Here is a 25105-nt window from a genome sequence, read left to right as displayed (position 1 = left end):
TTTTGCTTTCAGAAACTGTCAGACTCTGATCTCTGTCAACTCCAAATACTTCAAGGCCTCAAAGCTTTAAAGTGGACATAAAGGACTCTCAGGKAGTATTGGTATACTTAAATACTAGCAAGAATCTTAAAACTCAAGAAGTTCTCAAATCTACTAGATTACTTGCAATCTGAGAAAAATATTCATTTTGACATGTTGTTAGGAGGAGGAGCTAGAAGGGGGTGATTCTGTAAGAATTTTTGAGAACAGGATTGAATCCAGCAATTAACACAGGTTTCCATCTTTAGTAATTATTCTATACCTGTTCAGTTGATTATTAGTCATAGCTCCAGGCTGTCTGCCTGCATTGCTAGGACACAGACAGCAACCTTTGCTAAATTGACTCCATTGGCTATGCTCATGCTGCAAGGGCTGTTTTCAAGGACAGATGTACGATGTTATATGGGTAAAGAGAGGAGCAAATTAAAGATGGGTGTTCTGTCAGGAAAAGGATTGAAGAACTTGTGTCAGCATTTTTCTACATTAACACGACCTTAGATTTTTAACCCTTTACTACCTATACCTAAGAATACACACTCAAGTAAATCCTCTAAGTACAAAAACTGAATTGAAAGTTCAGGTGCMGTGAGACTAGCTTAAATGAGAGACTACAATCTGGACAATATGAAAATTAAATTTTTGGCTACTTCAACTTCAGAAAGCATAATTTGGTCTGATTTTCTAGAAGTGCTAAATCTCCTACTGCTACAAATTATGCATCTTTAACATATTTTCAGTTCATGAGTGCAGCCAAGAACTGAGAAGCCACAGGTCATTACCACAGCTTTTAACTTTTGGACAAAACAGTTCAATGTCAACTCTCCAAAGTATTTACTGACTAATGCACCTCTACAATCAACATTTTGTATAAAAAAGTGCTGGCAAGTTATTTAAGCAAGGCTTAACACACTTTAGTGTTACTCTGTAGGTCACTTATCTTGGCCTGGAGGATCGGCTACCTGAAAAATGCTGTGTGGTCTTTAAAATAACTCATGTTAAAAATTTATCTTAAAGGAGATGTAATATACTTTCATACCTGCAAAGAAAAGCTAGTGGAGTCAAAGCAAATCCTTTTTACCAGAGTTATGAGAAATAAAGTTACARAAGTTATATTTCTTTTTATTTTGGGAAAGAGAGTACTAGACATATTTACAGACAACTTTAAAAGAAAAAAGATTCTGCTTCTGCTTAAAGATGATTTCTGTGATAATGTATTAGAAATGACAAACCTTCCTGAGGCAGGGACTTTCCAGAAGGAAAGGCAAAACTTCTACAGTGCTTCAGAGGTCATCAAAGCCATTTCTATTTTCTCATGTATAGGATGTCCTCTCCAAATTGCCTTTCTCTTGCTTTGAATCCCTTTACCTCCGTGAAGACATTCTTCTGGGTGAAGRCCTAAGGTTTTAATATTTATAGCCCTGACAAAATTAGGGTTTATATTCTATGTCTATCTGCACTCCCATCTGCTATATCTTTCTGGGGGTTTACGGCAGCTCTTATCTCTACTGAAGAAGCCAAGTTTAGTGACCTAAGYCACCTCACTACGGTCAGATCAGAATCACAGGGGATTGCCATAAATGCCTRTATCAAAATCAGAGAGGGGGGAATGGAAGTCAGCTTTACAAAACCAGAGCAAAGAAGTTAATGAGTAACTTCCAATACCACTCCTTAACAGCTTTATCATTTAGTAGAGAGAAATGACTACTTCAGCAAGCTAAGAAGACTTATACKCCTCCTAATTTTCTTGGCAATCTTATCATGCTCCTGGGACTACAAGGGAGAAAGACAGAGGCAAAGATAAAATCAGTTTGTCACTTCTTTCTACACTGGTAGAAAGGGGCAGTTTCTCAATAACCCTTAATGTGTCACTTGTGTGCTGCTAGTCCCAATTCAGATATCTGCCACTGACTGCAAACCATCTTCTTATAGCAAACTATTTCAAGTCTACAGCACARTTTTATTTTTCCATTTGAGGAAACCGAACTTTTTCTTGAGTTCTCTATGAAAACAACCAGGATTTGCTTAATTTTTGGTAGCAATTCCTCTATAGAAAAGATTTTAGGAAGTAGTGTACGTAGGTGTATGTGGTTACTCTGGTTTAATTTTTTTTTATTGGTTTCCAGGGAATGCCATATATGATAACACTTCCAACCCAGTGCATGCCTATTGACCTGTACTCTCTCCACTGGCCTCAGGATGAAAAAAAAATACACATACACACACATCCGTGGTTTGGTTCTTTTTCTATTGCAACTGAATTTACTTTACTGAATACTTTTTCCAAATTAAAATAAAAGAGCAATCAGGAAAAAACCTATATGTCTTTAATTTGGAGTTGTTTAAAAGGAAAAGGAGCAGACCCATGCACGTAGTTTCTATACTCTGGGAACAAGCATGCAAATTCTGTCAATTTATGATGAGAAATAAAACAAAACAAACTGTTGATCAAATCAACATTTTGTTTTGTCTTAACTACCACCAGTGCTACAGTGAGAGATGAACTAAACTGAAGAAGTACAGGTCCAATGTAATTAATATTCTAATCACTGGAGTTACACTACTGCCCAGAGACACAAGGTCCTCCTATAATCAAAACAGAAATGATTAGTACCATTTGTTAACTTTTAGCTTTAAAGTACAACTAAATTCTTAAGACTTTGACATTACTTTACATAACAACAAGAATAATTCATGGGCATTYAGCAATAAAAAAAAAGGCTTGAATCCCTACAGAATGCCACAGGAAGGCAAGTAATAACCTTAAACCTACTAAAATGTGTAACACAATTTACATGATACTGATAAAATATTTATATTGCTTTCAGACAAAGTACTGACTGAGATATTTTATTTCATCAAAAACATGAAAACATTCCCTAAATAATCACATCAGATTAAAGAGCCGATATTTAAGCAACAATGCTCTTTCAGGATAGTCATCCTGCTGACAGAAGAATGCAAATGTAAGAAAAAAATCTGTGAGAAAGCAACACTTGTGTACTGTGGTTAACATTACAGAAGATGACTGTGTCATGTCAATGAACTGCAATGTAAGCTAGCAAGTAAGCTCAGACATGGATTGCAAATCTGAAGGAAAATCCATACATTCTTTTAACTCCTGCATTAACTACCAGAGCAGCAAGTGATGCCCTTGGGAGAAGCAACCRAGATGGGGAGAAGCCACCACTGTTGCTGTCTTCTGGGAGGCAGCAGCAAGGAGAAGGAACTGCTTTCACAACTGAGGTGTGCTTTGGGGATGCAGTTACACTGGGGATTCCTGCAAACTAGACCAAATTCTCCCGAGCAATGCAGCACATTTTCCTTTCTGTATTTGTAAATGAAAAAAACCCCAAACAAATAGAAAAGAAAGTGCTTTTGCCCAGCATCTTATGAAATAAAATTTTCTTATGAAATAAAAGCTGTACCCAACCCCAAATACAACTGGGTTTTATTTACGAAGACAGTAAACAGAGAGGAGAAAAAGGAAAGAAGTCACTGTGTCGCTACTTGAGCCCTGCTTGGGAGGAATTCAACACATTAATGTAATCGATTATACCAGTGCTTAACAGCAAATCCACTACTTGCCTGCTATCCCCACCTCAGGGAACAGATGAGTGATGAGCACTGTGGGCACATCCCATAGGCAGAAGGTGAGGAGGTCATGTGCTCTGAGGGACACAGAGTCAGGTACTGATCCAGAGCCCTCAGTACCTGCGGCAAGACGGGCTCCCTTCTGACACTGACTGCATTGCCTGCACCAGTTTCATAAAAACATSACCCTTAAGCTGAGATGTTTGGTGAAACTGGGTTTCTGACTGCTTTCAGACAAGAGCTCATCGTGGCAAATTGTAATTAGTCTAAAAGCTCTTGTAACTGAGTTAACACTGTCCATTTCCACAGGAGGTTCCTCACTTCTAAGAATGCAATGTTAAATGCAGGAGGAAGCTTCATGAGCACAAACTCTGTAAATTCTTTATCTTCTGTCTCAAAATAGGCACTAGCAGAAAAACAAAGGCGAAACAAAGGCAGTTGGGAGACTCAAGACAGCAGTTCCTACTCCTCTGAAAGGGTTAACTCAGGTCCCCACCTCTTCTCCAACCCTTGCTTCCCTTACTCCCCCTCCTGTTCGTATCAGTTAAACTTATTCATAGGAAGGACCTTCAAAATGTGTGCAGTTTCTTAACACAAATGGCACTGATCTCACATGGGATCTCTAAGAGCACCGGTGAGTAACATCAACACTACAACCAACCAGCGCTGCTTCAGAGCACCAGAAAAACCACAGATTACATCCTTCGAAAATTCTGCATTTTCTTCTTTGGTGACTGCAGCAGATGATGTCACYTCCTTAGGACACAGAGTACACTGACTACAGTGGGTGCTTGGTTAATTAGTAATATTTAGTTCTCTAATAAGCAGATTAGGGTAAGGACTAAATTTTTCAATGATTTGTTTAACAAGGTAACATTATACATTTAAGAAGGCTAGGAGCAATATACTTCYTTCTTTTGAAAAGACATATAATCAAGGATGTGACTATAACAACTGAGTTTGAAACTCTGTTCACTCGGCTGGGCAGCATTTTGCTATGGTTTGGGTTGCGATAAGGCCTGGGTTATCTCGTTACCATCAGGAGCTGTTCAGCAGCACATACACAATGAGCACAGCGGTCACAGCTCAGCTCACATGCCTACATGGCCAAATTCTCATCCTGAATGAGGAGAAATTCATGTTTAGGGATTCTGCCTTGACAAATGTTACATTTTTAAAAAAYGTTTCACTTTACATTTGTGATTTAATGCTTAGTCAGTAGGCTGACTGAAACATTATCCCTTRTGTGTAATTTGGGATGTTTCTAATTTTCTCACTCTTTCCCCCACTACCCTCCCACCCTGCCCCAGTCCTTAAAATATCAACTTTGCAGCACTGACACAGCAAAGCACATCATTCTTCCACCACCCGCTTGCACCTCTGCAGACTAAGATGCAGCAAAAGAAATGACACCCTATAGAATGCTACTAACACCACAGTACATCTTCATTTTCCATATATGTTTTAGTTTAGACTTGAATTGCTGAATTTCCATCAGCAAAGGGACTGTTTCCTTTTTGTTGGTTCCCCCCATGGCAAAAAAGCCAATATTTTTCTCTGATATCTTCAGAAACTAGTTTTTTTTTTTAATCTTTTGTTACCTTTATCTAATGTTATCAATATTCAATATTCTACCTCTGAAAACAAATTTTWAAAAATCTATTATTTTCTGCTTTCCTCTCCCAGATACAGTACTGTTATTATCATTTATTCACAGTCACTTTTTCTCTTGCATAYATCTACCCTTTGGCCAGTCCAGACTACTAGGCATTGATCAAAGAATGAGACTGGMTACATTAATTCTTATTTGGTACAACAGGCATATTACACCAAGTTTTAAAAATAAAATAAAAGGTTTTCTAATATTAAAATAGAGATTTTTTTTAATATTCCCTCTAATTAAATAGCAAAATCACAGAATCAGCTCACATCATAACTTTTCATCTAAAAAGACCCCAAGTAGACAGCAAATAACCCTTAGATAGTAGATCAAGTGACAACCTTGAACAAGAGATGTCCAGAAGACTTACACAGAAGATGAAGGGCATTTTTAAATGTGTACTTAAAAACAGCATTCAGTCTCCCCCATGGAGTTCAATAAGCAGAGCAATTTCTCACTGTCTGTGCATTAAAAACTGAGGTAAGGGAAAATGTCCTATCTGCTAACAAAAACTGTTGGTGCATATATTGGCCTTTCAGACATATGTGGTCTTACACTTTGTCACTTTAGAGCAGATATTTAATTGGGAGGAAGTGATTTTAAACATCTGTWGCCAACATCTGAGAAGGTGGATGAAGACCACACAGAGCCTCGAGGAAATTAAAAGTCTATGCAATTATGTCACTTCCTAGTATGGGTATTTAGGAGAATTTAAAAAATAAGCAAAACCAGAAATTTCAATAGAGAACCTTCAAAATCCTTCCTCTCCTCTCACTTGCCTTCCTGTGCCTTAGAAAATAATTGGTAACTGAGGAGATATAAAGTCCATTAACCAAGTAACCAAGGCTTGACCAACAAGAGATACTGCATTCTTTGAAGGAAAAAAATGGGGAAACCAAACAATTTAGTATTAAGCCATTAAACCCTTAGGGAAACAAAGTAAAACAGAGTAAATATTTAAAATGTAAAACATTACTCAGTTCTAGYGGGTCTCAGGTGTGCTGCAACAACTCAGGTTTAGCAATCACACCTGCAGTATAAACAGCAAAAGTCTTTCACTGAAAGGAGACAGGACACAGACTCTCCAGAATCCAAATCTCCAGCTTGCAGTGGCCTTGCTGGTGAAGACCCCCAGACCCGAGCAATCAGTGCCKCCTGATTTCTAGTTACATCTTTCAGAACCTTCACAGAACAGCCTAAATGAAAAATAACATCCAGTTAAGATTACTCAAATTGGGGAGATGATACACTGGGAAAAAATGAGGRGGCCAAACACATCAGTTCCCATCAGTGTGAGTGGAGATGGCCATAAAATTCAGTTTCAGGAGACGTTCAGCAAGACTTCCATTTTCCAAAACTGCTTTGCTTAAACAGAGCATCATCTACAGAAATCTGAAGGTATCTGTTCATCTGGAACAGCAGGGAAAACACACCTGACACTGGCAGCTTTATGAGGGGTTTCTGGATCACAAGATTGTCTGGAAATTTCAAAGTGCAAAGATTGCAAAACTCACACACCCTGAGTGTCAAAACCAAATACCATTTTAAAGTACTGCAGTGTCTTCGTTCCGGTAGAACTGGAACATGGTTTTCCCCTCTACGCAATGAAGCCTAATATAAGTAGCAAAATTTGCAAGAAAAGTATATTGTAAAGAACTCCATGGAAAACTTCCAGTTTTGTCCTGCATGAAAATAACAGGGTACCTCAGCTTTTAGTATATATTTTTTTAATTAAAAAAATTATTAGTTGCTATTAATTAGCAGTCAAAGACAGAGAAACAACCATGCTCTCTGTCTCAGATGAGTTATGATGGCTTCCTCAAAGCTGACTCAGGAATTAATGTAGTTGTTTCAAGAAACAAAATAGCAAAAGATCCAATCTTTGGCAGCTTTAAAACCATCTGTTCCACACTATTTTAATCACTTCTGCTCAGTACAGAGATTATGGGTTTCAGTTCATTTGTGATGGAAAAACAAAGAATGCTGCATTTTTTCAGCATGTGGGGGGGGGAATCCAGAATCCTCCCAACTACCCTGAAACTGGGGTATATGAAGAAAGTAGAAGGGTTGATACTTGCATGCTTGAGCATGATAAAACTACCCTCCCCCTCCAAGAGGGATTCCTCCTGTGCTTCGAAGCAAACACAAATTGGAATGTGCCACACTGACCTGAAAAAAGGGGGATGTGGGGAAGGAGYTCCTATTAGCCACTTTATTATGGCAAAACAGTTAGTATTGTTCTTTCCAATGAAGAACCCAAAAGTTCCCATTGCTATTTGTTGTGGGAAACTGCTTATTAATGTGAAGAATGCRTTTCATCAGCTCAAAAGTTACAGACTTATAATGACTTCCTTGTAATACTGAAAGTTCAGTAGGGTAGAAGCAGTAGGTGAGTTAGAAGGGATGAGCCRATCATCTCTGTAACACAGTGATTTCTTGTCCCTTCTCTCCACCCCCAAAAGAAGAGCAAACAGCTCTCCACGATGACAAGCAAACACAGAAGTCTGGTTCCACAGCTCACTCACAGRCTTTCAGTTGGAAGTCTCCTCCATGTAGGTGACTGGTGGATTAACACAAGTGCTGGTGTTTACCTGCCTGTGCTACACAAATGACTTCCCCAGGGAACCATAATTTCCAGTTTCTGCTTCCAGTGTTATCTTACCAGTTTGAAGGGGATGTGACACAGCTCTTTGTGCTGCAGATGAAATGGCATGTCTGTTCYTTTTCAGGGCAGTGAAGGGGTCTTCCCCAACATCCAAAGCTAATGTGGTCTTCTTAAAAAAACTGGAAAGACTACCCAGACCTAAAATGATTTAGTCTGTGACTTGATTCAGATGTAAGTAGCTGAACAGACTGAATGAGAGGGAACTTGAACTTGATCTAACCATGTCAACTTGCCCAAGCTGAATGTCCCATGGAAAAAGCTTTTTCTGTTATAAAAATTAATTCTCAGTATTCCCATGATTAGTAACTCCCTTATGTTACCATTTTACACTGATATCAAATGAGCAACTCAATTACATGAAGGTCAGCATGAWTTTGGCTGAACAGGATTGGTACATTTGTTTTGCATGGCCTTGGATGACTGACAGTGTTGGCTGGAAAATAAATAAATGCATTATGTAATTTTTTATTTTCCTTATCAGTTTTCAACCAGTCCAGTGCAAATTCACATTTACTGCCTTTTACAGTCATCAGAASTAGCAAGAAAATGAATGTATTTATAAAAATGCTTGATTTCTGCACATAGACAAAAAACAGTAAAAGTAAAATCAACAGTTTACCTCGAGTATAAAAGACAAAGAACTTATTATGGTGCAGAAAACACTCACATGCTTGTAGCTAAGACCATAATAACTCTTAACCATGTAAATCAAGGAGATAGAAAAGATCCCCTGGTTTACATAGATTTGTGCAGCCACTTTCCATTGCTGAAGGATCCACTAAGTGGATTAGTCATCTCTGATCTCAACAGACTCAGATTAAGCTGTATGTTTCCACAGGAAACATTTTCTGTACTACAGCAAATGAAAACACAGTGAGATACTTTCCTTCCTCTTTTTTTCACCTTGTTTTCCCAATTTGAGGCCTTYAGCATTCATTCCATTTGGACATCCAGCTATTAAAACCCTGTAAAAATCCGAGACCTGTGTGAATATCATATACCCACACAGRGTGCCGGTCTGAACYGGCAAAGGATTGTAGTGATCTATTTTTAGGACAGAAATGTCACAGTCAATAGTGAGGCACATATCCTGCTTCACTCTGCCCTGGAGGTAACAGCTTTAAAGGTCAGAAAGCAATGCTTTCTGGAGATACCCCACTCCAGCTTCTCTAATAAGAATGTGTGATTAGCCTTTTGAATCAGAAAGTTATTTACCAGCAGTGGTGACACTTCAAACTGCTCACACCCTGTATATAGGTGCACTTTGGACAATTGCTTCCCACTCATGACAGGAGTCTTTCTTAGAGACCATGGGATGCTTCACGCTCTGCTCTCTGCAATGCAAATAGGAAAGACAGATTGAACTGTCCCCTAACTGCCACCCCAGAAAGAGAGAGGGAAAAAGATGAAGTATGGGAACTGCTCCTGAAAGAACTCWTTCTAGTGGCTGGTAAGTGAGTGCTTTCTCTCTTCAACTGATGGTTTTTCTATAGTYTCAAATACTGATATTTGAGATACTTCCAAACAAAGATTTCAAAGCCTTCATATTTCAAGAGATTGCAGGGTGGCTGTAAGAGCCTCCTGCTATAACCCCCCTCTGAAGTACCTAAGGTAACTGAGAATGGAAATCCAGATCGAGAGCTGTGAAGAAGAGAGTTACATGATTTAATAATTAAATCTGCCCAATTAGGTGGTTTTATTACACATTCAACTGTAACCTGTTACGCATTTAGACAACTTCTATTCATAAAATAACTGTGTACCCATTTTGAGCCTTCTGTTATCATGAAGAATAGACATCGTTTGACGCTTTCATCCTGCTTGCAGGCAAAGTATGGAGCTACAGAGAAAAAAAAAACTAAGAAAACTGGTAAAGAAATATCCTGGTTGAAATTAATTAAATCATYATCTTGAGAGACACATGGGATGCAGTCAAAGAATCATGTGCATAAAAAGACGGTCCAAAAAATCCACCATTCAGRCTTGAGCTTTCCTTCCACTTAGCTGGCTGAGACGATGTCCAGCAAGAAAGACAATTTATGCTACATTAATGACAATGCTGCTTGCCTGATGGGCTGTTTCCTTCCTCTAAGCCACGCACACAACTTCAGCAGCTGCAGTAGCTGCTCTGGCTCTCTACAGTTTACATACTCCTGGCCTGGGGCAGAATGATGAACTGCTGGGGGAGAGACAAGGATAATGTGGGAGAGACCCAAMAGGGGAAAGCTGATGCTTTGTCAGTGCCAATAGCCCAGCTCTCTCGTTAGGAATGGTCTCTCATTCACAGCTGCTCCCTCTTTTCTTACCTTACCTCACCTAGCAAGGGGAACCAAGTCAAAGTGAAGCTCTGACTGGACTSGGGACAGCTGGGAGCCCACTACTCTAGACTGCGACTACAGCTGCCAAGTGGCATGAAATGAATGAACACGATACAGACAAATACTGACTACAAAAGTCACCCATTCTCCACCAAAGCTGYCTGCACAGTTAATGGAACACTTTTCCAAATGCAACAGCTTTCAATCACTAGTGGCAAAACTGATGCAGGTGTCATTAGAAGGGAAGGTGATTTCTAACTTTTATTTTAAATCACAAAGACATGAATATGTAAATGAATACATGTAGTTTTCTGGTATCTAAATGAAGATGATAAAAATTAAACTTTAGACTCCTGCACCAGGTARAAGTGATAAGTAGATAATGCACACATGAACAAAATGTTGGATACCTTTCAAAACACAAGTCTAGATTTATTTAGCTCTCTTACCTGTTTTTCACTTTTTTGAACATATTCSTGTTGATGACTTAGGGTCTGCAAAGAAAGCTAATTAAGTCCCCATGGCGTAAGTTTTACCAAGTAGAAGAAATCTGATCTTTTTCAATGCACCTCCTTGATTAATCCCTTGCTACTACATCAGGGTGACTCTGCAGCATTACTTAGGCAGAGTTAAAAAGTTCACATTCAGTCCCAGGTCATTTACAAAACATGGCTGAAATTACCATGTGTATTTCTATGTAAGAAGTATCATGTTGTCCTTCATAGTCCTAGAGRGGAAATTCTTATTAGGCCCTTAATGATCCAAAGCCAATAAATAATAGGTTAGTTAATAATGATATCATATATTAAATAACCTGTGAAAGCATCAAAATAAAAACTGCTTCTGTATKACAGGCACTCTTCCTTCAACACTTCTGTCTACATGTTTCCTTCATTTTTCTTTGTTATGAAAATGAGTTAGTAATTTGCCTTTCAGAGACTGGACAAAGGGATTCATTTAATAGAAGTGGCATCAGAATAAACAAACCTGGAAAGATTACTGTGCTCAGCATAGTCCTCCCATAATGCAGAACACACTGTATGGAGGAAAGATGCCTTAAAAATACCAGAGATCCAGTTTTTGGGTTTGGGTAGTGTTAGCAAGCACTCTAAGAAACTTTAACATATTGACACATTCYTTCACCACTGGGACTCAAATAAAATGCCAGCAGGCAGACCTCAGAAGAACTGATGAAGGAAAGGGAGAGTTTAAATTCCTTCCCACACACAAAAATCATRCTTTGGACCAGCAATGCTGTCCTCTTATTCACTGGCTCAAAAATACTGATTCAGCAAAGAATTTAAGCATGTGCCTAAATTTAAGCAGTTTAATTAACTTTGACGTCAGTGAGTCTACTTCTGTGCTTATAATTAGATATGTGCTTGCTGAAGCAGAGCCCATCTGAATAGAATCTCGTTGATTTTAATTTGGCCCTTTGTCTTTGCCCCTCATTTATTCTTTGCAGTGACTGAAGGATTAGTGCTAAGGTTCTGGTTCAGGAATGCACTTAAACAACTCATCTTCACTCATAACMTGCAAAAAGAAGCTAACCATGTCTCACAAAATAAACATAAACCCAAGTGCTTTCCTGAATAATGACAGTTTCATGATTAAWGAACAAGTGGTGGTCCAGTCTTTGTTTTTGTTAGTCAGATTTTGTTTACAGAATATTTTTTTCAATTTATATAAATAAAGAGCTAAAAGTAGTGTTCCACATACTACAAATGAAAATTCACATGTAAGTAGCTACTTCACAGAGAACTTATATAGGAATCCTTTCTCAGTGTTCTTCTTGCATTGTGGAAGAACTTGCTATAAATATCTTATTTGTTCASTTGAATGATGGCTTTTAAGTCCCAATCTCTGGGTTATTTTAAGGTTATGTACAAATAGGCATAAAATAGTAAAGCATTATATTAATTAAAAGAACAAAACAAATAARCAAAACCAAACCAAAGCAAATAAAAAAACTCAATACCAAAATTGCATGAAGAATGCAGAGAACATGAACACCAATGACCCAAATATCAAAAATAACAGTTTGAGTCCCAGAGGTAAAAAGACAATGAGGTGCCTCCATAGCACRCATTAGAGCAAAACAGTTACATCGAAGTTTCAACTCCTGCCAGGCATTTCTGCTAAACACCTCTAGAAGAAAATCTGATGTCGTKTAACATGCTCATGAATTGGATTCAGCACACAGATAGCATCTTTAGCAAGCCTTTTAACTGAGATATTTCTGCCCATTCTTCTGTGTTTATGGCCTTTTAAAACCTGGAATACATGACAGTCATCATTAATTGCAGGCATTCTACGATTAAAGGTGGATTTAGGATACAGCAGCGCAGGAGGAAGAGGGAAATAGAAGGAAAACCAAAAACTGAGTTCACTATGAAAAACGCTGCAGAAAGAGTTACTCGAAATGAACAAGCAGCCACAAAGGGTACTTGTGCAGCCTCCCCCACAGCAAAACTCATTTGTCTAGAGTTTGCCAACTTTACAGGCAGAACAGGCATTTGCTGTCCATTTCATCTGCTCCCACAGTGTGACCTCACCCTTCTTTGTTCTGTTTCTTTTTGCTACAGCAGTAAAAGGAATAAAACTATTTCAGCTCTGTCATCTCTACTCTTCTACTGCTTTAAAAACATACAAACAACAGTTTGGGGGGCAAACAATGTGRGGAACAGATGATGTTTGGTCTGGGCTCACTGAAAACATGTAATCTACAGTTTCTCACTATCCTATACACAGCATTCAAGGCTTTGTCTCCAGGGAAGAGTTCATCACTAACAAATAATTTTCTAGACATGGAACCCTAAAAAGTAACTCCAACATTGCTATGTAAGATAGCTCTTTCTCAAGGACAGTTTTATTTTTTCAATATCTCTGCAACCTYTCTAGCTTTACTGACCTCATGATAAGTAGGGTTTTGGGCAGAGAGATGAAAGGCAGATAAAAACATCACCTATTGCAAATAAACACGGCAATAGAACAATGAACCTGTACAGCTTTTCCCCCACCTTTGTAGACTAAATGGCACCTGCAGAATAAACAGTTTACTTTAATGGGGCCATGTATCTAATTCATACCTGACTATTCCAAGTTTCCAATATATTTTCAAACCATAGTCCAAAAATATTTACTTCRCAGTAGATGCWCATATATGCTCACATTCCTTCCATMTCCTCAGTTTAGTTTCTACTCTACCAAACTCCCCTCCAGAATGCTTTGTGTCACACTGAGACTGTCAGCAATGCATCAGTGTTAACTTTTGGAACACAATCCTTAGAAGTCACCATCCTTCTACAGACCTTAGGATTATCTAACTGACTAAATTTAAGATTTAATTAAATGTGGGGCAAATACATTTCCCCGCCTCTCTAGATTTGAAAACATAACCCATCCAGGGTTAGAAATCCTGGCTCTTTCACTCAATCTGAGTGAAACCGTACATTTGTCACTGATGCACAAAGATGTGAGTTCTACCASATCAAGAAAAAAAGAGGAACACGGAAGATACTTTCAACTGCARAAGTCTGGCAGTCTGTAGTGCTGACTGAACCAAAGGGACTGTGCCAAGCCAGACATGGCAGGTAGGATTTCCCCTCTGTTTTTCTAACATTACCTTCAATGTTTGCTACAACACATACTGCAATCAAAGGAAAAAAGAAAAATGCTGAAACACCTCTGCACAAGTAGCTGTTTCAAAGGGACAGTGAAAACCACTCTGCTGTCCTTCAAGAGCACTGAGGTCTGTTTGAAGCCTAGCTCCCAGCAAAGATTCCACAGGAAGACTGCTCAGCTGACTTCTTTGCCCTGACACATGGCTTGGATTCTCATATTAGGAGYAACCCACAAACTGAATTTTGGTGTGTGTCAGAGATATCTTGAAAATATCATTGGTAATCAATTACCAAAAGATCCCACTGAGCCTCTAGCAGTGGTGTGATGATCCASCAGCTTGAGGATTTTGCTCTCAGACATTACACTTGTTTCTTATCCCAGCTTTCTGTCCCTTTACAGGCAACGAACGATCCTGCTTACAAAGAACAGGAACACAGCACTTCCTTCTACCTTCCTATTAAGATTCTCTGGAAGGCAAATCAGAGCCCAGATCCCATGCCAAGCACAATGCTTCACAGAATCTCTTGATGTAACCCAGTGGCTCAAAGACAGGAGCTCCTTGAGCGACAGCTRTCACACTGCTGCCACTGCCCTGGCTGAGGAGCTTCTACCTGCTTGATCACTTGCAAGAGGGGAGCAATAATTGGCTGCAAAGAATCAAATGAATACATAATTTCCCCCAATCAAAGACTCTGTCTTTACCTGTAAATTCTTCCACACACTGAAAGAAATAAAAAGTATCTCTCTCTTTTGGAACATTTTTTTCTCCCTTCTGACAGTTGCTAGATCAAAATGTCAGTCTAGCTCTTCTCCAGCTCATCTTAGGTATTGAATGTATAATTAGCTAAACTGCATAAAATCGTAAATCAGAATTTAAAATCAATTTGCTATTCTGTAAGACATGCTAGACTTTGTAACAGAACACAAAAGGAGACTTTCACAATTTTGGCTGTAAAAAAWCCTAACCAAGTCTTCACTTTTGCCATCAAGACAGCACAATGTTGACACAACTCTAGTACCTTGCTGCTTTTGCTTTGGTCAAGATGCAGTTACTGTACCTACTGCTAATTATTTCAAACACATTTGGCTGTAATACTAAAAACCTCCAAAGCACTGCCTTCAAACCCTTACTGCCTGCAATGGTATCTAGTTTTTCAAGGACCACTAGGTCCACTACAACATGCCAACAGGGAGACAGCAACTGTTAAAAATTTCCAACAATTAACCTCTCACAATCTTATTTTAGACCATCAGTGTGTCATTTTTCACACTGAAAACTTAGAGCTCTCTCTGGTTCTTTGYCTTAATTGAAATTGCTTCTGTAGCAAATATACTAAATAATTTCATTTGGTTTTTTTTGTGATGGAAAGACATTATCTTCCAGAGTGAGCAAGATTGATGCCTTTTGGGTCTGACCGGGCAATCATAGGGGAAACTATCACACATGAAACAAATATCCCGCTTTGTTCGCAGATGTTCAGTGTTCAATTTATTTCCYCAGGAGAAGCCCCTGTTCAGCCCTCTGTTATTGAGTTCAGAGCCAAGTCAGTCATAGTTGCCTTTAAAAACTTTTAAATTTATGCTTCCCTTGAGAACTTGCTTTAGAAGATGCACATTTAAGCCATTCTGTGAACCTGAAGCTAAGGATCGATGTCTGTGCCTGCAGGTTTGAATTTACAGAGCCCTAAGCAGGGCTTTGAGAAACAACAGAACAGGCAAGCAGGATTTAAAAATCTGAAACTTTTTCTATTCACTAAAATCAGTAGCCCCAGCACAGTTAAAGTGCAGGCATTTCTCAAAGAAATAAGGAATATATTGAAGGGGGTTGCACTAATTATTAATAGATAACAGTTTGATCATTAATTGATCATTAGTTTGGTCACATATTTCATAGTAGCTAATCTTCTACATGATATACTACTACTTTAAGTTTTGTTGAGAGTGAATCTTGGAAGTCGAGTRGATACTCAGTTCATACAAAACAGGAAGAAACAGTGGTTCATTGTAACAGTGYCCCTAAGAAATACACAGAGCAGCAAAGCAGAGGTACAACTGAGATACCTACTAGACAGATGGGTAAGAGTCAAAGAGATTGGCTTACGACTGCATCCAGGCATCCCAATGCYTGATAACTTTATCCTTCCAGCACATTAGGAAATCTTATCTATGAACCTCAGTCCCCAAAACAACTACATCTATAGAGAAGTCTTTTAAGAGAGACACACTCACCATCATATATTTGCTCCTTGGACTTGACAGCCAGACTTTCCTAAAAGCCTYAAGTCATGGGAATGAGATTCAGAACAACTTAAATTTCTAGTTAGAGTTGCACCTTTTGGGGTTTAYTATTGTTAAGCTACTAAACTTCATGAGGAAAATCTTATTGTGTTATTGGTATTTGCTACAAAGCATGATTTGCCTTATTCAGAAGTGTCAGGAAYAAAGTCTGGATTTATTAGAATATTCATAGAAGTGTCTCACAATGACATATATTGTTGCAGTTTTCATCAGACTACCAAAAAATAAAGGGAGTTCTTTACCTTGGCATCCAGAAAACCTACAGAGGAAAGCAAATCTGATGGTTTTCTTTACATGTTTTACTGAAAGGAAAAGTAGGTAGAGACAAAAACAATCCACAAAAAGGAAACAATCCAGAAGCCTCAACAAACATGAACATACTGACTTCTACTGAACTCAGAAAAACAGCTGACGTTATAAGGAACAATGTGCATTTGTTTTGGGAATATATTCCTTATRAGCTCTCTTCCTTTGGTCTTTCTCCTTGAATCCCCTCAGATGAAGTTGCACAAAGACTACTACAGATTAGAACTATCTACAATGATGAATCCTTATGATTATTTGTTTTACCTTTAACTGCTACTTAAATTAATKTATTGGATCACATAGCACCTTTGCAAATACCTTGGTATCAGCACACTTTAACTGTGTACTTAACACACCTTATGGTGCACTTAAATATAAGCATTGGAAAAGATGAAATAAAAAAAAATTAAAATTACTTCTCAGTATGGAAATCTCTCTTTTTAAGGGGAATATGACATATAACAACTTATCTACCAATCATTGTGTTTCTCAGAGTGTCATGTCTAGGGTATTCARAGCAAGAACTCTTTTTTAACAGGCTAACTCCATGCTGCAGACAAGCCTGGAGGAATTAGGGATGGGTTTGAAAATGTGAGCAGTGGAATCTCAGTAGTATTTAGGAAGTGAACTTGCTGTTCTTAGAGCTTGATGATCTGATCTGTTCACACAGTTCATGCTTTCGTGGTTCAGCCCTCCAGCAGGAAAAAATAAAAGCTACCAATCCCCATGGAAGTTGCTCTGTTACTGCTCGCATAGCTGGACTCCTCATGAACAGCTCTGAATGCTCCAAGATACACAGGCTAATAAGACAGCACTGGCAGTCAGGCACATTTGGATGCACTGCAGCTCAAAAGGGAACAAGTTCAGGACTGCTTGCTGTAAGCCGAGAAAAAGTAACTTGTAAAGGGCAAATGCCATTCTAAGARTTTGCTTTCTTCTCTCCCATGAATATATGCAGGCTTTCACTATATGCMTCCCCTCTTACTTGCCACTTGTGACTTCCCTCATCTTCAGAGGGAAGATATGTTATTCAGAACAACAGAAAATGAAACACCAAAATTCACACCAAGATCAAGCTCTAAGCTGCCTCTACTACCAAATCTTCCGTTGCTCTCAGCACATATGGGATCCCTGTAGCAGAAGACAGAAAACACTGATAGAGATCAACAGAAATCTTCTCTGAGGAATGCCTGTTCCAGTTCAAGTGAAAGCGTGTTTCACACATTAGAAACAGACTCTTCCCAGAACTGCATGATAAACTAATGCACTACACATTCAAATCCATAGCAAAGACAGCATTCAGGTAAGTATCAGCCTCATAAAACCCCAAGGCACAGACTAAGAAAACAGCAGAGCAAGCTTGATGCTGTAGTTGAGTGTCCACAATTTCCTTAAACACTACAGTAAAGGCATTAGAGCAAAAATGTTCCAACCTGGCAACAGTTTTACTATGACATCTCTCAAAGTCAGAATTGGTACTATGGTAACAAAGACCACTGAAATGTCAAAAAGAACAGGCCAGATACACCACCTGGTTTTGACTAGACAGAATAAGGAAGCAGCAGCTCAGCCATGCAACCTCCTTCATAAACAAAGGTATTCAAGTGTACAGAACAGTGAATGCCAAAAAGGAAGTGAATTTCGACCAAAATAATACCTATCTGCTTTGATTTATCATGAGGTCCTCAAGCTCACAGCAAAAATGAGGAAGAATTGTCAAGCTAAGGATAATGAAAATCTATGAACATGAGTATGATCATGTTTCCCACGAGCAGAAGGGAGACCAAATGCACGAGGAGCAGACCTCTCAGAAGAAGGGAATAGGAACAACCAGAACAACTAAGGCCCAGTGGGRAAAAGTATCTCATTCTGCAGGCTCTTCTTAATCTCCAAACATTTGAGAGCTGACTACTGACTTGTCTGCCATGTTAAGGTAACCTGAGAGAGGCTAAGACAAGGCAGGTCTTTAAGAGTTTTGTTCTGAGTAAACTCATGGGTGAGACAAATGGGCAAAGTCCACTGTTGCCTTTCTTGCAGCCAATGCAAATGTGGCTGTCACAGAGTACAAACACTAAGCAACACTACTGACTGTGTTTCCCTTTGGTCAAGGGAAAGTTGCCAACTTCATTAACAGAAACTAATGAAACTAACCTTGTAATCTAAATGAATCAAGAATTACTTATTAAATGTAGCACCTATATTATAAATCAAGGAAGACCTAGTTGTAAGTCTTTATAGGTTGTAAGACGAAAGTGTATCCTGCCAATATATGTTCTAGAACAGAATTATTTTATCTGTATGACAACAAAGTGTAAGTGTCTCAGCTGAAACCAATGGAACTGCTGCACTGGATAACTRCCTACAGGGGAGGAGGTAGTTTCTGCACTCTATGATACTGAATTTAATTAAATGAGATAAATAAAAGTGAGATGGAAGGTGTATTATTATCCTAGCTTCAAAAATACAGAACTACAAAACTGAGAACAAAGCAGACAAGGGCACACAGTGAGAATCTGTGCTAAGAGCAGGGAAGTGAACTTAGAGATCACCCGAAATGTAGTCAGTCTTCAGCATCAAAAGCTGTTTCAGAAGGTAACAGCTAAAATAAAATAATACCTTTATTTTAATGAGGAGTGTCGAGTTAGGACACCAACTCTCAACAATAAATGGATTAGATCTGCATGGAAATGTAGCAGAAATTTAGGACAACACAGAGAAAAGGTTCTTAACCAGATTCTAGCTACATCAGGAACCACATTACACAATTTCATACACTGAGTTTTATCTTAAAAAAAGGCTGTTTCACTTTTCTGTTTTCCTTTATTCTGCTCTATCCCTCTCTACTGTCATTCTTGATGAAAATATTTTTCAAATGCAACTGCCCTAATAATTCTGAATTCCCCCCCTTATTTCAGTGTTTCATTCAATTTACACCAATATGTTTTCGTGCCAGTATTATACTCTAGCTTCATGGCTCTTCTTGTTCTGAGTTGTTCATTTGTTAGTACTTGCATACATTTCATAACTCTGCCCAGCTTTCATTTCTCAAACAACCCAAGCTTTTACTCTGCTCTCATAAAGCTACTTATTTATTCTTATCAGCTACTTACCTAGGTGCAGATACAGCATTTGTATTTCCTCTTCAGTCATATAATTTTGACTTGACTTGCTGGAAATCTTTGGTGTGAGGCATGAGACTGCCAATTCATATGCTATTTCTTTCCCAACACAGGCATGTCAATCTTTTGGTCCCGTCAAGCTGGAGGGATGCCATCAGCCTTGGYTGGAATAATTTCCATTCTATACTTGTAATCCTTTTAGCCACCTTGCTTTACCTTGTCTCCACAGATRATATGAGCATTATTACTGGAAACTTAGTAAAAGTATTCATCTAACCCTRTGGTCCCCCATAATCTAGAAGTTATCCTTACTTTCTACCTTCATTCTTTCACATTGTGRCATCATTTCTTCTATCCTTTTGTATAATTTATGGAAGTTTGATTTGATAATACACCAAAATAATCTTTACCCAATCTSTACTATTGCTTGAAAATTTATCCTGATCAGGACATAACTTAGGTCTCAGTATCTTGTCCAGTAATGTTTTAACACCACTATTTGCCAGCACTCTCACTGCAAATATCTTTGTTAACCCAGGGTCCAATTTATTTACAGCTTTGGTATCCTACTCACAAGAACAGCCCTATTATATCACAGTTTGAGTACAATGACTGAAGCTAAAGAAATAAAAAACCCCATAATATAGAATCCTCAAATACTATGAAGTTTTAGTTCACACTTCACATAAAACCAAGATTATTAAGTAATACTGCTCTTGCAAAATAAAATCAGAAGCACACCAAGCACAGCCTAAGGGATTGAAAACAAAGCAATATCAAAAAGGGTTGCCATTTCTGCTATCACAGCCAGCATTTAGCTGCGGGTCCAACCTATCACAGTATTTGTTTGCTGTAGCTTCTCAATGACTGCTAAAGTACCTTTTCTGAACAGTTCTGCCCTCAGGCTTCTTCCTCTCGCTCTCTTTTTACAGAGATACTGAACACTGTCCTTTTCTGACAAAGCTCCCTGTATGATCTCATCCTGTCGTCCCCTTGTCTGGCCTCAGCTTGGCCTCCTGACAAAAGCAAAAGCAGAAATGTAGCTACAAGAGCAATGAAGTTCAGTAGCTCGATAAAATATCTTAAAAAAAAAAAAAAAAGCAGAACAAAAAATGGTTCCCTTTTTCTTCCCCCTCACCTTTTTTTTTTTTTTTAAATAAACACATTAATAGGTGAATTCTACTTTATTTGAACAGAGGATGTTAAAGTAAAGCTACCGAACAACTTAAAATCTTCTCCAGGAAGGACAAAAGCATCAGATATGTTCAGAAAAAGCCCAGGCAAACACTATTCAGAGAGATGGTCTTCAGGTTTAAGCAAGAAAAGCCAGAATACATAAACACCTATGCACTCACATACTAAGAGCAACTCAGGTTACTGCAGTCTGGAAGCAAATGAGCAGGCAGCCAACCTGCTGGGCCATTCCCTATAGGTGTCACAACACGGCAAAGGAATTTGCARTGGAAGGTCTGGGGAGCAGCTGTCACCAAAAGAGACACATATATTTTTRAAGGCTTTGTCATTTGTCTTCAGGGTGGGAAATGCTGTGTTTGACCTCCTGCTGAGGCAGCTGCCCTGCTGCAGCAGCATGGGCTACAAGAATAAAAGGCAGCAGCTATTATTTCAGGTACAAACACCAGAAAGCAGAGACAAAAGGCCCATTAATTAAATCATAATTTCTATTTAAAAACATGCATGACAACTTTTTATTACTTTTCTTACTGCATGAACCTCCCCTCTAGGCATTCTCCAAAACAATCTGTATTAGCGAATTCTTAACTATCTCAGTGGCCAAGTGAAAACACCAAAAAGCACATCAAACGCTGCCTCTGTAACACCAAACAACCCTGGATGGGAAAAGGTGAGGAACAGACAGCTCTTGGTCTGCTGCCCTGCCTTTGCCTAGGTGAGGCTGTGGCACCTGAAAAGCTTGCTGCCCCACCTGGCTGCAGCCTCCTATTCCTTCCTGCTTCTCCCCGTGTTTGCCTGGGCTCTGATCTGCACCTCCTCTCCAGCTTAGCAGGGAGCTGCCACCAAAATGGCTTAAATGAGCTGGGATGAAACATCATGGGRCTGTTTCCATGAACCAGGGGGTGGTTTTCCCATGGAGTTGAGCCAATTTGGCAGCTGGCTGCTYTGCCCTCTAGCCTCAGGCTCCAGCCCTCTTCCATCAGAGATAAGTGAGATCCTCAGGCACTGCCTCTCGCTCCTGGGGCCCCGCTGAGACACAGCTCAGGGAGTAAAGAGAAAAGAAGCCATAGCAGCAGAAGCTCCTTTGCCAGAGGAGGTCCCTGAACAAGCTTAGGGTGGGAATTGCTRGAGAACAGGAGCAGAACTACTGATTGCACTGGCTCAGCTGTCTCTGCAAACCAGCAGAGCTGAGGGACATCAGGCTGGAGTGGTCCACCTGCTCCATACAGCAGAGCTGCAAAGCTTGYCAGCCACCACTGCCAGGCACTGCGGGCTCCCAGCCTGCAGGACATCCGTCAACGACTGTAAGCAGGTACTAACAGAGGATAGCCCTTGAAAGGATTTGGTGCAATTATTTTCCCCAGTATTCACCTACTCAAATATGTTTTAATTAGAAAGTATTTTTTCTCTCCTTGCATTTAAGAATGTCAGATACTAAACAACATGGATTAAAAATGCTACCAGAGCGATCCCACTGGCAGCATTAAATTTGTACTTGGAGGAATGAATTCAAACCATTGCAAATTACCCTTAAGCCTGGAGATAGAGAAAAACAAATTCTTATTCATTAAAATTAATGCCATTTGATATCTACATCAGGGGACTTCTGCAGGAATGTGACTGGAAGAAGTGTTGAAGATGCAACAGAAGACAGAAAGAGTTACTCAAAACAACCTGCAAGCATCCCCGATAACAACTTAAGCAAATCATGAAAGGCAGCTTTCAGTGATGCACACTCTTTACAAGAAAAGCAAAGGACAATCTCAACATTTTTATGAAAAAACTGAAGGAAGGGGCAGAGTCACTGCTGCATTAGAAATCAGAAAATGTTAATGCACTCAGATGTGGAAAATAACCCTTATAAAAAAMTCTGTATGTTCTGAAATGACCTCACATTTGTAATCCCGGTCTGTCAATCTTTCAAGCTGCCTATTCAGTGATGCAGCTCTCAGAGCTTGCACGTGAATGCAACATCCTTAGAGTAGGGGCAATACGTGACATTTCACAAAGTTTGTTATGACATGCCCCAAAATATGAGCATTTAATACAGACAATAAGAGCACAAAAAGCATAATGTAGATGCTGGAACCCTGGAATACCTGGTGAAACAACTGTGCATATAGTAAAAGTAAAGTAGCTGTGAAACCAAATACTTAAGATCATTGAAAATAAATTACTTGCATATAGAACTGCAGGAAGCAAAGGACTGAGGAGGGTTTCAGAATATACTGAGAGAAGAGCACGTGATTTACCAGCTTTCCCAGTATTGTATCAATTAAAAATAGGAAAGACTGAACTCTGTACAGAGTGCTAAGATAGAAAAAAACACCCCACATATATCCCTCAAAGAAGGAATTACTGGTAAAAATCAAACACTGACATTGAGTTTTTCTAGCACATGATGACTCACCAGCAGTTTTCAAGATTACCCTCTCACACGAGCCCCAAAGGAAAAGGACGATAACATTCAACTCTCAACCTTACCTTCACTAACATGCTGTCAKAGAGACACATCAGGAAGAATTAGTAAGAGAGGGGGAATCACTATATTTTTAAAGAAAAATTTAAAGGTTTTAATATGTCATTTGATGCCCTCATAGCTGGAAAGCCTCACTTGATAATCTTTTTTTAAAAAAAAAAAACCTGAACAACCAAGAAGAGATGTGATAGCTAACTAATGGATGAATTTAACAGGAAGTTGGAAAAAAGGGAGATTGTGCTTGGTCAACTGAACGTTTTACCCTCCACACAGTTCTCCTGGATGAAAATCARACAGTTTATTCAACGTTTAGTAAGATTAATGATCCCTTCTCATAGAAAAAATAAAACAGTAAATCCAATGAATATGCTTTGATGTGAAAGCCACTTTTGCATGAGGAACTGCTTAGAACACTTCGGAAAAAAGGTCGCCATGAGTAAAGAAGTTTGGGGCTGATAAATACTGAAAAGGAACATGAAAAGAAATATTAACACCCAATCAGTTAGCTAAAAGTCACTGTTTTGGAAGAAGGTAACCTTTCCTGATGTTCTAAAATGGGGACTGCATACCAGTTTAGTACTAAGRAGAAAAGTTATCCATACTCAGTCTGGAACGGAACAATTATCTTCCTGTTTTCCAAGCCAGTGCACATTATGCTGACATTCATCAACTAAGAAAAGGAGAACCAGAATTAAATGCTCCAGTTAAATCGAACATGTGGGAARGAGAAAGACCCTTAATTGCTTTTTCTACTTTTCTACAGAGGAGCATGGCAATACATCATGATCAAATATTGCTACTTGRTCAGAGCCCTGTAACAGATGATTGCTGTAAGGTACTGGAAAAATGGCTACTTCATACTATGGCAGTAGAATTGTTACCTACTCCAGGCTCAAAATTCTAACATTAAGGACTATATGTACAAGAAACCCTGATACTTACATGCACAGACATGCGAAGTCAAGGAATACAAGTTTTGAAATAGATATATCAGGGAGTGCAGAATGAATGTTAAAGATTTAGTGGCTGACACATGACAGAAAATCAATGGTTTACCAAGATGGAAGGGTCTGAGCATGTTCATTCCCACCATGAAATTACTAAACATCTGTGCTTCTGGAAGCAGCATTTCATCCATGAGATCAAATAGGGCAACAAACAGGATTAGTTAGGGAAAATATAAATTTCCAGAGTCATGTATCCTCAGAAGAGCATGCCACTGAAATGCTAAGAGCAACAGAACCATAACAGTCAAATACACATTTGTTTCCAGTTTTGTTTTTTTTAAAGAATGCAAGACAGTCGCAGGTAACAATTTTTCAGAATATGGTCATCCAACAATCAATAACACACCAAAAAAGTTTTTCCTACCAGCTGATTTTGGAGTGAATTTGTCCCTGTTGGCTGCACATACTGCCAGTAGCCTGTATCCAAGATCCAAGTCAAATCCTTGCTGAGCTGCCACTCGACTAACCACCTGCAGAGGGAAAGAGAGAAAGCTTCATTAGGRGTTACTTGAGCTCTTTACAAAGTGACATTAACCTGCTTATCAGCACTAACATTAGCCATCTGAATCTGCTGCAAGAGCACAGTACAAACATGGTATGAGGCATTGCTCCCCAGTAGTTCCCAACACAAGCACAGCAAACTGAACAAGGATTATTCTGGTGATACGTTATTTTTCCACTTGTCAGAAGAAAGGCCTGGTAGTTCCAYGAAAATTGGAGACAAAGCCAGAACAAATAATGCGAGTGAAATGTATGTAGTGATTGTACAGAATACACCTTACTGTACTTGAGACGCGAGAATGAGAAA

General features: G+C 39.0%; 1 protein-coding gene across 6 annotated transcripts in view; it reads right to left on the bottom strand.

The window, feature by feature from the left end:
- Positions 1–25105, bottom strand: part of ZMIZ1 (zinc finger MIZ-type containing 1) — a 315504-nt gene that overhangs the window by 89811 nt on the left and 200588 nt on the right. For all 6 annotated transcript variants that reach the window (XM_057365193.1, XM_057365192.1, XM_057365197.1 and 3 more), the window contains one exon: positions 24662–24767. In XM_057365193.1, coding sequence (XP_057221176.1) covers positions 24662–24767 — 106 coding nt within the window. The remainder of the gene's footprint in view (positions 1–24661; positions 24768–25105) is intronic.

This window comes from Malurus melanocephalus, unplaced genomic scaffold, assembly GCF_030028575.1.
Source record: "Malurus melanocephalus ecotype Western Australia unplaced genomic scaffold, MMel_1.1 scaffold_49, whole genome shotgun sequence".
NCBI classification, from domain to species: Eukaryota; Metazoa; Chordata; class Aves; order Passeriformes; family Maluridae; genus Malurus; species Malurus melanocephalus.
This window is presented reverse-complemented; position numbering and strand designations above follow the sequence as displayed.